The sequence below is a fragment of the Larimichthys crocea genome, chromosome XIII, assembly GCF_000972845.2.
Source record: "Larimichthys crocea isolate SSNF chromosome XIII, L_crocea_2.0, whole genome shotgun sequence".
In the NCBI taxonomy this organism is placed as follows: domain Eukaryota; kingdom Metazoa; phylum Chordata; class Actinopteri; family Sciaenidae; genus Larimichthys; species Larimichthys crocea.
In genome coordinates, this window is record NC_040023.1 from 6,243,761 (window position 1) to 6,257,345 (window position 13,585).

Genomic DNA, 13,585 nt, shown 5'->3' on the forward strand with positions numbered 1-13,585 from the left:
GTCAGTGTCAGCGCATATCCTCTCTGCAGTACAGTCAACATCCTGCTTCACGCAGCTTCATTTGATCAGATATGAGCTACAATTGAAAGTTTCACTGTCGTGAAAGACATTAACGGATCTCTCTTCTTTCCATCTTCATTCAGCTTCTTGTCCAATTTGTTTATCTTGAACTAGCTTTATTAGATGAAATTAAATTATGTGATTTGATAAACAAAATGATCCCAACTCAGAGGAAAACCTTTTTTATTTTTGGATGACCTCTCTTCCTGTCTACTTTAAAAATAAGTATCTGAATCTTTTTATTCTGAACTGTGTTCTTTCATTAATACAAAGCTAATTAATGCCACATTAATATTTGATCAACAATTGCCACAAACCAGTGCTCTCTTAATTTACAAGATAGATTAGTTGATCACTTTAATCAACCTTTAACTTTTGATATCAACTTGGCGTTTAAAATCTGGGGTTCCCGGGGATTGAACCACTGATTATAACCCGCTCTACCTCCTGCTATATTTTAGAAGTTAGGAATATTTTGTTGTAAGAAATTATGGTTTTGTATTAAAAACAGTCTTTGGTACAGAAACAGATATTGTACAAACAACCAACAAATTTCAAATCATTGCGTGGCAATAAAAGCCAACATGAGTCCACTTTATTTATTTCATTGTATGTCACAAGCTTAAACAGGAAACCACTGTTGAAGGCTTCAGTTGTGCTGTTTATTTATCTTCGTGTTATGTTTGAGGACAGCTCATTGTATTGATGCACAGATATTGCATCCATGAAACGATACTGTGTGTGTGCGTGCGCCGAATAAATAGGTAGATTCCTCTCCGGTGTGTATTGACGAACCTTCAGCGTGACTATCGATGTTTCTGGATCTGTTTGTCCCCACATCCAGCTCACAACACTACACTACACCACCTCTCTGTTGTTCGCAGATCATGAAAGAAATCCAGGAGCACAAAATCAAAATCTACGAGTTCCCGGAAACAGATGACGAGGAGGAGATGAAGATGGTCAGGAAAATCAAGGTGTGTTCTTCTGAAGCAACTCTCCTTTAAAACATTAAATCAAAGTGCCTCTGTGGTGATTTGTCATTCGTGCTATGTCTATCTGTCTGTGTGTGTATATGTATGTGTGTGTGTTAGGGCACAGCCATAGCCTGCAGTGTATTTTTAGCCATTGTGAGTAAGCTATGCAACAGTTGTGTCCCCTCCCTCCTCTCCACAGGATCGTTTACCCTTGGCTGTGGTCGGTAGCAACACCATTATCGAGGTCAATGGAAAGCGAGTGCGCGGGAGACAGTACCCCTGGGGTGTGGCTGAAGGTGAGAGGTTGAAGGTCGACTGATCTCGGGCCTGTCAATTCATCGACTTAAGTGGAGCATCTCGCTCCCTCAGACACACATGTGCAAACACTCCGATATTTCCACAGTTCCAGGATGATCATGTGTGGATGGTTTGCAAAGCGGTAACACGATCCATGTGCTCTTGTTTTGCTTACATCCTTATATTTACCACACACACGCGCACACCATGGTCCTGTGTTATTGCGTAACCACTCTGATAGTAGACAGATTGCATCAGCATGAGGCGTGCTGGAACAAATTATATATTTTAAGATAATTTGTTTATTTTTTTGTGTGGCATTTTATTGAACATTATAAAACAGTTCAGACAAGAGGCATACCATGAGTGCTAATATAGAGCACAACCACACAGGGACTTTTAAATGCATGTATCACTTGGTTACATTCACAGTCATCATTGATCTTGATAGATTGTAACAAACTTTGCAAACTAAGTTTCAAAACACACTCAAGAATCAACCATTCATTGTACTGAATACAATCAGCTCATAATAAAAACACAACCAATAACTAACAGAACTCAGCGTCAGACAACCGTATCATACTTAACAGTTTCCTAATGTTTCTGTAGTGTGGACAAAATGTTAAAAAATAAACATTTCTGCAGTTTGAATTAAACTAAAGGTGCAAAAAACTGGAGCATCACTCTAGAAACACAATATAAAGGACGTCATATGTCGACAGCCTGGTTAATTCTGCATCAGTATAATACATAATCAATACAATGAACTGCATAACTGGCTCCTCACTTCCTCTTTGGTGGTTATAATTAGCAACACAACCCCACCGGATGGCACTAAATTCTTTCACGTGAATAAAATACAAAGCATGCAAAAGAAAACTGAATGAAAACTATAGTTTCTAAAAATCTAATCATTTCATAGTGGTTAGTAGTGAAGAATTGTTTGGTGTGTATCTAAAGGAAGAGAAACTGTGAGCTGTCTCTTCACATTTACATTTGCTTTAAGTACGTATGTAGGATTTCTAGAATAAGATGAAATATATGATACTGTAAAAGTGAGATATTGGCCAGGAAACGTAGGAGAGCAGCAGGGTGTCTGCTCTTTAGCTGTGCTCGGTCGCTCAGAATTTGAAACACGAGGGTTTAGTTTATGCGTTGAACACGTCTGGTCTCAAGGACACGCATGTTTCAGTGAGCTACACTGGATGTAAACAGATTATAAGATTACTCCACGGTAGCTTTTATACACGACTGATAAAACAACTGATAACAAGCACACAAACAGTTTATCGTCTGTGGCAGAGAGACAATCAGCTTCTGTGTTTTCTATGCTCCTGTAACATGAAGACAAACACACAAAACCAGAGTCACCAGTGAGAAACTAGACATTTTTGTCTTCAGCTCCGGATATGAGAGCCGTGTTTAACCCGACACAGGAAGCTGCTGTCAGGTCGTGGCGAGCTGTATGAAACATGACAACATATTAAAGTGATGAGGACACGACTGCAGTGCGAATGTGACTGAGCGTTGAGGTATTTACTGAAGCTAATGAATTGGAGGCAGCGAGGGTGGAAACATTCTCATCTTATAGATCCTGATGTGGACGCCTCAGAGGAAAAACAACAGCACAGCTGAGGACAGTATGACCTAGTGGATGACTCGCCGGAGTACTACTATGAAACTGGTTTGCCACCAGTGTTAGCCGTCCATGGGGAGTGAGTTTTGGAATACCTCAAATGTTTTTGGCTGCATGTCAGCATAAATATGGAGAGAGGGCGGGAGAGAGAAAGAACGAACGACAGAGGGCAAGGTCTCTGAGAAGCTATGCAAGTCACTCCACCACAGCAGTCCTGAGAAACCTCAGAGGACTGTGGTAAGAAACTGGAGGAGGGACCCAGACGGCAGCACATGATGACACCTGCTGATGATTTGTGGTACTACAGACATCCACATGAGTGCTGCAGGGCCTTGAAAAGCCTGATAAAATTAGCTCTGGAGTCCCCAAACCAACAGAAGGCAGCAAATGTGACCCAAATACTTTGATAAATAATCCAGCTAAGACAAATAAATTAAATCTTTAAGCAGATATGAGGTTGGGGAAACTAAATAAAATGAGCTAGTAGAAGGGTTCAAGGATTTTCCATTGTTTTGTGTCTAAGGGGGACAAGAAGTTTTGAAACTGGTGCAGTATTGAGCGAAAGCTCTGTGGCTGGCTGAAGTGAAACTGGCTAATCCTTTTGTGCCACAGCACACCGTCAGTTTCCATCCATTAAAAGTTTGTTTTTTTGCCACTGATGTGAAAATATTCTGGCTCTACAAGTTGTTTCTTTCTGATACCCCACCTCCTTCTCACTTCTCTCTTGATAATTTCACTGCCCTTTGTCGGTTTTCTGAACTCAAACTTAAGTTGTCCCAACAGCTGACTTTTGCTTCAAGGATAAAACACGATATGTCACTATTGGACATGCCTATATACATTTAAGGGCCTTGTGTGTAAAACTATATTGGCAGAAATGGGATATACTATTCATATGTATGTTTTTAGTACAATCACCTAAAAAAGAGAACTTGTTTTGTTTTTGTTACCTTAGCATGAGACTTTTGTTGGTTCTGAAAACATTGTACTCACCAAAGTATTTGCTGAAGACCTTTGAATATTTCATCATTTCTAAGAAGAAGTTGAGTAAGACATGAAACCGAGCAGTCAGAGGATCAGATGTGTCAGTCAAAGTTATCTGGAAGAGAACAGGACCAGACTTACTGTAATTGTAAGAACACTTTGTTTTCCTGTGCAATGAGGGATTGTATGGGAACTCTTTTTAGCAACATCACCACATTCCAAGATCTCAGCAATCACTGTGGTGAAGACAGTGTTATTGTACTTGTAAATAATCCCTAAAGGGATCAATTATGCTCATGTTCTGAATGTATCTAAACTGCTCCATTTGTCTCTTCGTACAGTGGAAAACGGAGAGCACTGTGATTTTACAATCCTCCGGAATATGCTCATCAGGTGAGTAAAAACACTTCTCCTCTTCAGTACAAGACAGTCATAACTCTGTGGAAAACAAATCCCTGGGTCTGTAGTATCTTTATACTGAATCCAATAAAATGTAAAAAGACTAAACATTTGAGTCTGTATCAGACAGATAGCACTTCAAAAGGATGAAGTGAGGAGGCTTGGAGATTGAAATAAAGTCTCCTCTAGTGTTTAGTAACTGGTACTTGAGAGAGAGTAAATGAACTGTTTTATTTGACTCTTGTTCCAGGACCCACATGCAAGACCTGAAGGATGTGACAAACAATGTTCACTACGAAAACTACCGTAGCAGGAAGCTTGCTGCGGTCACCTACAACGGTGTGGACAACAATAAGGCCAAGGGACAGCTAACCAAGTAAGTTCATCTGAACAGCAGAGATGGAAAGATTCTGAAATTACTGCAGTTATTGCTAAAATTAACTTGTTGTTTGAACATAATGCTGATTCTAGCAGGACCCTCTGAGCACCTCGTTTATGTGTAACCGTGGAGGAACCTACAGTTCAGAGGTCAAAGTCCGCTGCAATTGACCAGCAGATTAAAAGCTGTCAAGCTGCCACTTGGCCAGTCCAAACCCTTTAAGCCCATTCTTGGTCCAAACAAATCAGCACTAACCCCCTAACTAACAGACCACCAGTATCCGTCATGTCTAATCTGACGGTACTAACCAAGGCACCACCTGACTCCTAATCCACCGGCTGCAGCTGTCAATAATCACCAGCACACTCTCACAAAGCTAATGCATGGTTCATGGCAGCATGCTAAGTGTCTGTGCATTTGTTTGTTTTTAGACCTGAGACGGCTGACGGCATGTAAGTGTTCAACTTCACTTCTTCAAAACCTCTACGAACGATGCATTTTCACTCCTATCTCCTTCCAGTCTCCTTTGCTTCATAGCATTATCTTTTTTTTCACCCGCACCGCTTTGAAATGTATATTAGTTTAGTTTATTTGCATATTAATACAAAGAAAAATAGAAGGCAGCAATTACAGAGCAGAAGAGGAGGGAAGCCTGAAAAGTTTTCGTCTTCTCTAATTTTAGCAAAATAAAAATTACTCAACCAAAACAAAACAGGAAAACAACATTTAAGCATTTCCTCATATGCACCCTTTTAGTGCCTTGAAATCATTGTGTAAGATTGGTATCATCTACAAATAATTAAAGGAGAAGACTTCACTTGTCATAGCCAAGTCACTAATGTATATCAAAAATAATAAAGGATCCATGATAGAGCCCTGGGGTACCCCACAAAGTGTTTTTAACATCTTTAGCAGCTATTAATTGTAACAGCAACATCCTGCACACATATTTCCTGCGTTTGGAGTGAGAGTATTGTTCTCCCAAATTTTTTTGAAAGATGTTTGTACATATATTACATAATGTCTAATACTGGAGACTGTTACTTTCATTACACATTTTTATTAACCAAGAACTGACTTCCAGTACTTAAGGCACGTTCATGTCATATTGCCAAGTGGACAAAACGGTTGTCAGCCTCCTAGTTGTCTTTTCAGTATCTAAAATAGCCACAATCCCTCCTTTGTGACTAAAAGAACAAAAATGTCAACAAACAGCAAAGCCACCGCTACTAATAGTTGTACAGTTGCTAAATAAAATCCACTAATCTAATAAATTAAAATTTAATTTGTGTGTTAACTAACCATAACAAAAATAGCATATTTACTGTGTTGACTATCATCTTATTAGCATGCTAAATAGGACTTAACACAAAACGGCATTGCTGCCATTAGCTCTCACCTCCACACAGGTAATGAACAAATTTTGCTTGCTACCTTGCAAAGGGCTAATTTAACATCAATAACATATAAAATATGCTTTTATTAGCCTTCATTAACATTGCTTATTAACATATCAGACAATAGGCTACCAGCTACTGTTGACCATAAGCTGAATGCCACCAATATGGCTGCAAGAAGGTGTGTTTTTTCATCTTGACATGATTGTAGCAGGGTATGGTTAGTATCAAAATCGCCTGTTCTCCTGAGAAGCCCCCTGTCGCCTCCGAGCTACATCCCTCACTGGAAGCCGTCTGTTACAGAGGGCTTCCAGGGAAGGCAAGCAAGCTGGGCCTGTCCTCCTTCCCTCATCCTGCCTCTTGTCCTTTCATCAAGATCTTTTACAAGTGGGAGGGCAAATCCACCTTGGATGTCACAGGTGTCTGTATGTCTGTATAAACACTGGCTTGTGTCTGCAGGAGTCCTCTAGCCCAGATGGAGGAGGAGCGACGGGAGCACGTGTCCAAGATGAAGAAGATGGAGCAAGAAATGGAACAAGTGTTTGAGATGAAGGTCAAAGAGAAGCTCCAGAAGCTCAGAGACTCTGAGGCTGAGGTGACTAATGATAGTTTATTTTTTGTTTGTGTTTATCAGTTTGTGTTTCTTTGTAAATGCCTAATTAACCTGTGTTTGTCCTCTTGTGTCCCTGCAGCTCCAGAGGCGTCACGAGCAAATGAAAAAGAACCTGGAGGCCCAACACAAAGAACTGGAGGAGAAACGTCGTCAACACGAGGAGGAGAAAGCCAACTGGGAGGCCCAGCAGAGGATCCTGGAACAGCAGAAACTAGACGCGTCCAGGTAAACACACCATCACATACGATGATCAGTAATAGAGTTCAAGAGAGGGGTTCGACTGGAGACTTAAGATTTCACTTACTGATTGATCACCATGGGGGAAAACATGACCACAGACACACAAAATGTGCCCAATAAAAACTGAAACTTTTAACTGGCTCTGTTCTTCTACTGCAATTGGGAGTGATAGGACGGCTACCCAGAGCAGAGATCCAACATAAATAATAAAATCCTTCACTATCCCACAGTACTGCTTTGTTTTCTTTTATGACTTGGGAATGAATTTCATTGCAGTGGGATGTTGCAACACTGGTTGTAGCGCCTTCCCACACCATCACACGGCACAAGCTCTCAGTAGATTGTCCAGTAAGCTTTCTTCACAGCTGTGGTCACACTCTGTGGTCACTTTGTGGTATGGGCAAGTAAAAAGCACTCACTGCAGGTCATTTTCTGGACATTCTGGAGCCCTGAGCACAATTGTGATGCTTAAACACTAGAATATTTCACCATTTTAAAGTGAACTTGATTTGATTTCTGGTCTTTAATCACACTCTTTCACCACATCACGGACCAAATACTCAAGTTATCAACCAAACAGTGGCACTTTAGAGGTGCTCACATTGTCATTATATATATGTCATTATAGATCAGCAGCTAACTCGCTCACAGCATTCTGTGGTCAGTGTTAACCGAGCACATGGAGTGTTTTTGACTGCTTTCACTGCAGAACAAACCTCTGGATTTATCTGTTTCTGTTTGTCTTTTTTGTTTTTATCTCGTCTAATACCCTAGCAAATTAGAAGTCAATTTTAAGATGTTGGGGAGGTTCTTCTCGTATCATATCAGTCTGTGAAGATGATTGTTTTGACTGCTCTTCTCTCGTCTCTTCTTGTGTTTACAGGACCTTGGAAAAGAACAAAAAGAAGAAGATATTTTAATAACTCTGGAGGACTTTCCTGATGTTACAATGTATTATTTTTTTGCCAACCTGCCAGCCTTGATTGTCAGAACACCTGTCAATCAACTACATCCGCTGTTTGACCATATTACTGTGTAATAATCAAGTGAAAGCCAGGGGGCAGTATTGTCTGGACTCTGAATTTAACCAATCACTCCCCGCTCATCCTCATGTTCCCTAATTAAGAATGTGTTTTGGATCTTTGCTCATAAAAAAACATATATTCACATAAAAACACATAACCAGCGTTTTTCCTTCATGACAAAGTTCAGAGTTCAGTCATTCTTTCCTCTTTTCTTCTTCTACTTTGGGAATGTTGGATGCTGCACTGCTCTGTGCTGCATCCTTTTTTTTAAAAAAAAAAGCCAAAAAACCAAACAAAGAGGTCAGCCTTTCACTTCCTGCACATTAGCAGACAGTGTCAGGCTGAAGCTCACCTCAGGCACTGTTTTTGTTATATATGTATCTTTCAGTTGACTTATTTAGGTATCACATTTAATTTTCCTCCCAAGATGTTATGCTCTTCCATCTCCTGTAATTGTAAATTCTATAACCAAAAACTGCAGTGTTTAACTTCAGTCATGTGTAACATTTTCTTACTTTTTGTTCATTTCTTTTTGTTTTTTGTTTTTTGTATTGGCCCTGGCTTAGAAATTGTGTTCATTTAGTTTCCAGTATCATTGCTGGTGTTTTCCATCCCTGCTCTTGGAAAGCAAACATGTATCGCTGACTTCACTCATGCTGAGTGTAACATTGTTAAAGAAAACTGCTCCTGAAGTGCTTTTACATGGAATTATTTGTACTTCTTGTGCAGATTCGATATGAAAAAAAAAATGTTTTTCCAACTGAATCAAAACTTTCCAGGGGCAGGATGTGGAAAGCTTGTGTTGGATGTTGGTGGGATGGGAAAGCTGGAGCTGAGATGCTTCAGTCAAACAGACAGCAGTCAACTCAATAACTGTACCAAGCTGGCTTTCTTTACATCACATTTAGCACTGTTGGTGTACTGCATCTGTATTTTGTAATGTCTTGTTTTTAATTGTACAAAGTCACATAATAAAATTGTGATGGGATGATCTTGGCTAAATGTTTAAAAGATCTACAGTATGTGATGGACATTCAACTGTTGTTATAACAGCCTCCACTAATCTGTTTTCAGGCTTTCTACAATATGTTGGAATGTGGCTACAAGAGCTTTAGTGAAGTCCAGCACTGATGTTGGGTGATAAGGTCGCCGTTCCAGTTCATCCATCCATCCATCCAGTTGAGGTCAGGACTCTGTGTAGTTCATCCACACAAAAACTAGAGAAACACTTGAGTTAAAACAGGGAACAGGGAAGTCTTCCTCAAACTGTTGCTGCAAAGCTTGAACTTTCTCAAACTTTTTACACTACATACCACCACATAAAATACTAGACTCTCCAAGTACCAGCATTATGACAGAAGCAGCATAAGCCAACCCTATAAGAAACAGACAGTCTAAGTAGGCGGTAGGTTCATTCCTATCAAGAATATTTTATGTCGACTGTTGTTGGATTGTGAATGGAAGCAGTTCAAGAACCACAGTGGTGAAAAGTCCTGCGCTGGATTCACACTTGTTTTGCTAATATTTCTGGAGGGAGCCACATCTGCAGTTTTTTTTTTAGCCATTCATTTTACCTACTGCATACTCTTTATTGGGACGAAGGGTCCAGACAACTGCAGTGTCCCAATTCCTACAACTACATTCTCATTCCAAGCAGGTTAAAAGCATACTCAAGAGTATACTTATAGAGTTTGATTGTGGTGTAGGACTTGAAGGAGTTGTTCATGCTTGAAAAACTAAATGTGAATGGTGGTGAAGTTTTCTCAGAAAACACCTCAAAATCAAATAATTTTTGGACTAACATCTTGCTTTTACTATGAGACAGTACGAAACCAACATGCTTTACTAAGTGCATAAACATTATATAAAGATAAGTAAGAGTAGTTCATTGTTGGCACAAAAAGACATTATAAATATTAGTTGCTGCTCTTTCAGGATTCAAAGTGGAGAATTCTGAAGTCTGCTTTAAGAGGTTTTATTTCCAGCAGGTGGCAGCCTGAGACCTCGTTGAAGTTCAGGGACTTTGATCAGCCTTATCAATGTCTCTCTGAACTTTCACCATGACCCAGTTGTTTTTGTCTTGATGTACCAAAACCTTAATTTGTGCCTAGTTAAGGATTCACAGCCAGCTTGTGTTGTCATAGCCTTTCACCCACTGAAAAGATCTTCCTTTGTAACCTCCTGTGTTCTGTCAGTCTGCCTAAACAAGTAAGATTAGAGGCTTTATCAGAAACACAGTTTACCTCAGTCTGAAAGTCTGTGAAGCGATATCTGCCAACTTGGCACTGATGACACTGAAGGTTATAGTTTAAAGTAAGCTTGTTTTATCATTTTTGTTATCATTATAGTTTCCTTGAATTCAATTAAGGTGTTGGTTGGGGTTATCTGAGGAATTCTGAGACCACTGTGTGCTCTTGAGGGGCTGCCAACAGTTACTCGGTTAACTCCTTAAGGGAGGTTCTTGGGATTGTTGATGGTATTCCAGGGGCATTGAGGGCCTACTAGAGGATTCTTGCAATATTGAGGGGTCCTTTTAGGGTCACATAGGCTTTTTGAAGGAGCTCTTTGAGTTCTTGTGAAAGTTTCAGGAGTTCTTCAGGAGACTCTAGGTGTTCTTGGTGTATTGTACCAGTTCCAGAGATTCTTGTGGTGGTTTCTGGGGTCACTGAGGAGGTTAAGGGGGTCCTTAAGTTAGTCTAAGGGGTCTTTAAATGTTGTCAGGGTTCTTCTGAGGCTCTCAGGCCATTTTTAGCTCTCGGGATCATAATAGGAATTCAGGGGTTTTTGAGGTGGTTCACATAAATAATGAGGTATTATAACACAAGGTATTGAAATAGGTCTTTAAGGGACTTGAGAGATTCTTGACAGATTTTGGTTTTGAGGAATCCTTACAGAGGTTCAAAAGCATGTTTAAGAAGTTGTAGTAGGTGGGGGTGTTCAGGGCTCATAAAGAGGGTTCTCAGGTTCATGAGAGCCCTTGACGTTCAGGTAGGTCTTGTAAAAGTCATTGGAGTTACAGGGGATTCTTGATGGCCCCTTGAACTCTTGTGAATGTTCTAGGCCGTAGGGGCCTGTGGGGGCTGTAAGTGGTTGAGTGATTTCTTGGAGAGGTATGTGGTCATTGAAAATGTTTTATTAAGTTAGATCCAAGGGGGTTTGAAGTGGTTCTCTAGGTTATTTGGGATAAGAGTCTTTTTAGGATTACAGGGGTTCTTTACAGGAATCTGTGTGAAATCTGGTATTCCGGGAGGAGGTTTTGGGAGTCACTGAGGAGATTTCAGGTGGTTCTGAGGAACTTTGAAGGGACTCTTTTTAAAGGATCTTTGAGGGATTTCATGGATCGTTAAGAGGGTTCTGGAGTCCTTGTCAGGGCACCATGTAGATATTAGGTTATTCTTAAAGGTTTCTTGAGTTCTTCAGATGACCTTAAAAGGTTCCAGCGAACACATTGTAAACATTGCAAATATAAACATAATAATATTATTGATCTTTTTTTCTAGACATGTCCTTGGTGTGCATCATTTTCTCTAGTAATCATTAACCTTGGCAATAATAAAGTTTTTGCCAGACAAACAAAACCCCGCAATCGTCAAACTTTCTTTTCTTTTTATTTTATTATTTGTTTGGGTTTTTTATATGCTTATATTATGTAATAGATTGGAGAAGTTAACCATGTTTTCATATCCAACTAAAAGACTAAACAAGAAGGTTGCATAATATCTTAATGTCACTCATTGTACAAAAAAAAGTAAATTGCTCATCATCAAATCTGTCAGTATGCTCTCCTTGTGGGGATGAAGAAATTTAACTGTATTTAGATATCTCTCTGCTGGAAACTTTGAAATAGTTTTCAGCGGGAAGTGTCTCAGGAATTTTGTTGCTAGGAAACAGCTTGGGTCCAGGTTTCCGTCCTGTCCTCTGTTGAAGCACTGCAACAGGAAGTTAATGTAGGCCCATTTAATGATTTCTTCCCACAGGGAAACAGTATATTGATCAGTTCCACCATACATATCTAATCAATCTGTATCATATCCATATTATAGATGTTCATAGATTATTTAAATTCTGCATTGGCTCCATTTATTGACGTAACCTTAAATTTGCCCTTCTCTCTGGCTTATTCAAACAAAACCTGGAGCCTTTGGACTCCCAGCTGCTGTGTGGAGTATGAACACACAAAGTGCTGCATCACGCCACAGCCTTCCCAGTCTGACAACTAATCCGCTTTGCTGATTGGCCAGCGGTGGCCTTGGGTCACCCAGGTGAAGGCATCCTCAACCAGTTACAAAGGTGTACGCTGAAACCCCATCTGTCAGCCCACATGACAAGACAGGAACTGGTCACAAATCTAATTCTGCCTATGGCTCCATAAAGACTTGGGTCTACCCTGACTGCATTACAAGGATCTCTATGTACTGGGGAGTGAATAACCCATCGTACCTCCCTATTGGGTAACGCCAACATTGCTGCCAAAACCCCCTATCTATCAGGTGGATTGGAGGTGGTTAATTGCTGTTCTGACATTGACCTGGTTCACTGAGAGCTGTAGTGTTTCTGGGTTAGCTCCAGCCCTGGGCAAAATCACAAGACTGTAGCAAATATGTCACTGAGGCCTTCAATACTCCTTCTCTGTGAATCTGTTTTTCCATGCACTCCAGTCTCAACACATTTTTGGTATATTCAGCTCTGTACCTATTTTTTTGAAGGGTAGAGGCAATACTTCCACCAATTTTACTTTACTAGGAAAACAATAGTTTTGACTATTTTCATGCTAAAACAACTCCAAATGATCCGACTTTTGTTTTAAAGTCTATCATCACCATGTAGACAATCATAGGACATTAAATCTAAATTAATCCTGATGCATGGACATAACATCTAGTAGTTACAATAATTACCCGGCCAGACTAAAAATAAGTGAACACTACCTTTAAATACATATGAGTTGATCCGACAAAGATTAACAGGACTTAGTACTGTAGAAGCTGTGAGGCTGTGCTTGTGCTTTAAGCTAAATACTAATGTCTACATGGTGAAATGCTCATAATGCTCGTATTCAGCATGCTAACATTTGCTAATAAGCACTGAACACAAATCACAGCTGGGGTTAATGGTCGATTTTGCAGGAATGTAATGGACAAATTAAGAGTTTGACCTGATAAACCAAAGTTCATCCTATGCAGAGCATCGTAGAGATTACTAAAACCATCAGGATTTATCTGTTGGGAAACATCAATGTTACCTAGCCTTACCAGTGAAATAATCCATAACAATCTGTCCATTTCATTTGTATTTGTTCTATATACACTGGAAACCTTCATGACTCTAGAGGAAATGTCTATTGGCTCATTATTTGGGGTACCATGAATATTAACAACTAATTTTTGACATCTTGTATGCAGTTTTAATAGTTTGGCACTGGGAAGATCTGCATGAATGTGCTCAGTACATCTTAAGGCAGCACTGCTGCTGAGAAAAATTCTAGGGGAAACTGCAATGGATTATAAAATGTTGTCTTGTGTACAATAGTAGCACTGTAAGAATAGTAAGGGGGTCAATAAAATCAATGTGACTC

General features: G+C 39.8%; 1 protein-coding gene across 2 annotated transcripts in view; it reads left to right on the forward strand.

The window, feature by feature from the left end:
- LOC104935335 (septin-7) overlaps window positions 1-9,010 on the forward strand; it is a 34,565-nt gene extending 25,555 nt beyond the window's left edge. The window contains exons 8-15 of one of the 2 annotated variants that reach the window (XM_010751163.3): window positions 945-1,037; window positions 1,237-1,333; window positions 4,299-4,350; window positions 4,607-4,732; window positions 5,167-5,187; window positions 6,592-6,727; window positions 6,825-6,970; window positions 7,869-9,010. In XM_010751163.3, the coding sequence (XP_010749465.1) occupies window positions 945-1,037; window positions 1,237-1,333; window positions 4,299-4,350; window positions 4,607-4,732; window positions 5,167-5,187; window positions 6,592-6,727; window positions 6,825-6,970; window positions 7,869-7,905 (708 nt within the window). In that variant the 3' untranslated portion in view covers window positions 7,906-9,010. The remainder of the gene's footprint in view (window positions 1-944; window positions 1,038-1,236; window positions 1,334-4,298; window positions 4,351-4,606; window positions 4,733-5,166; window positions 5,188-6,591; window positions 6,728-6,824; window positions 6,971-7,868) is intronic. The other variant, XM_010751164.3, reaches the window with a different exon arrangement.
- Window positions 9,011-13,585: the final 4,575 nt, after the last annotated feature.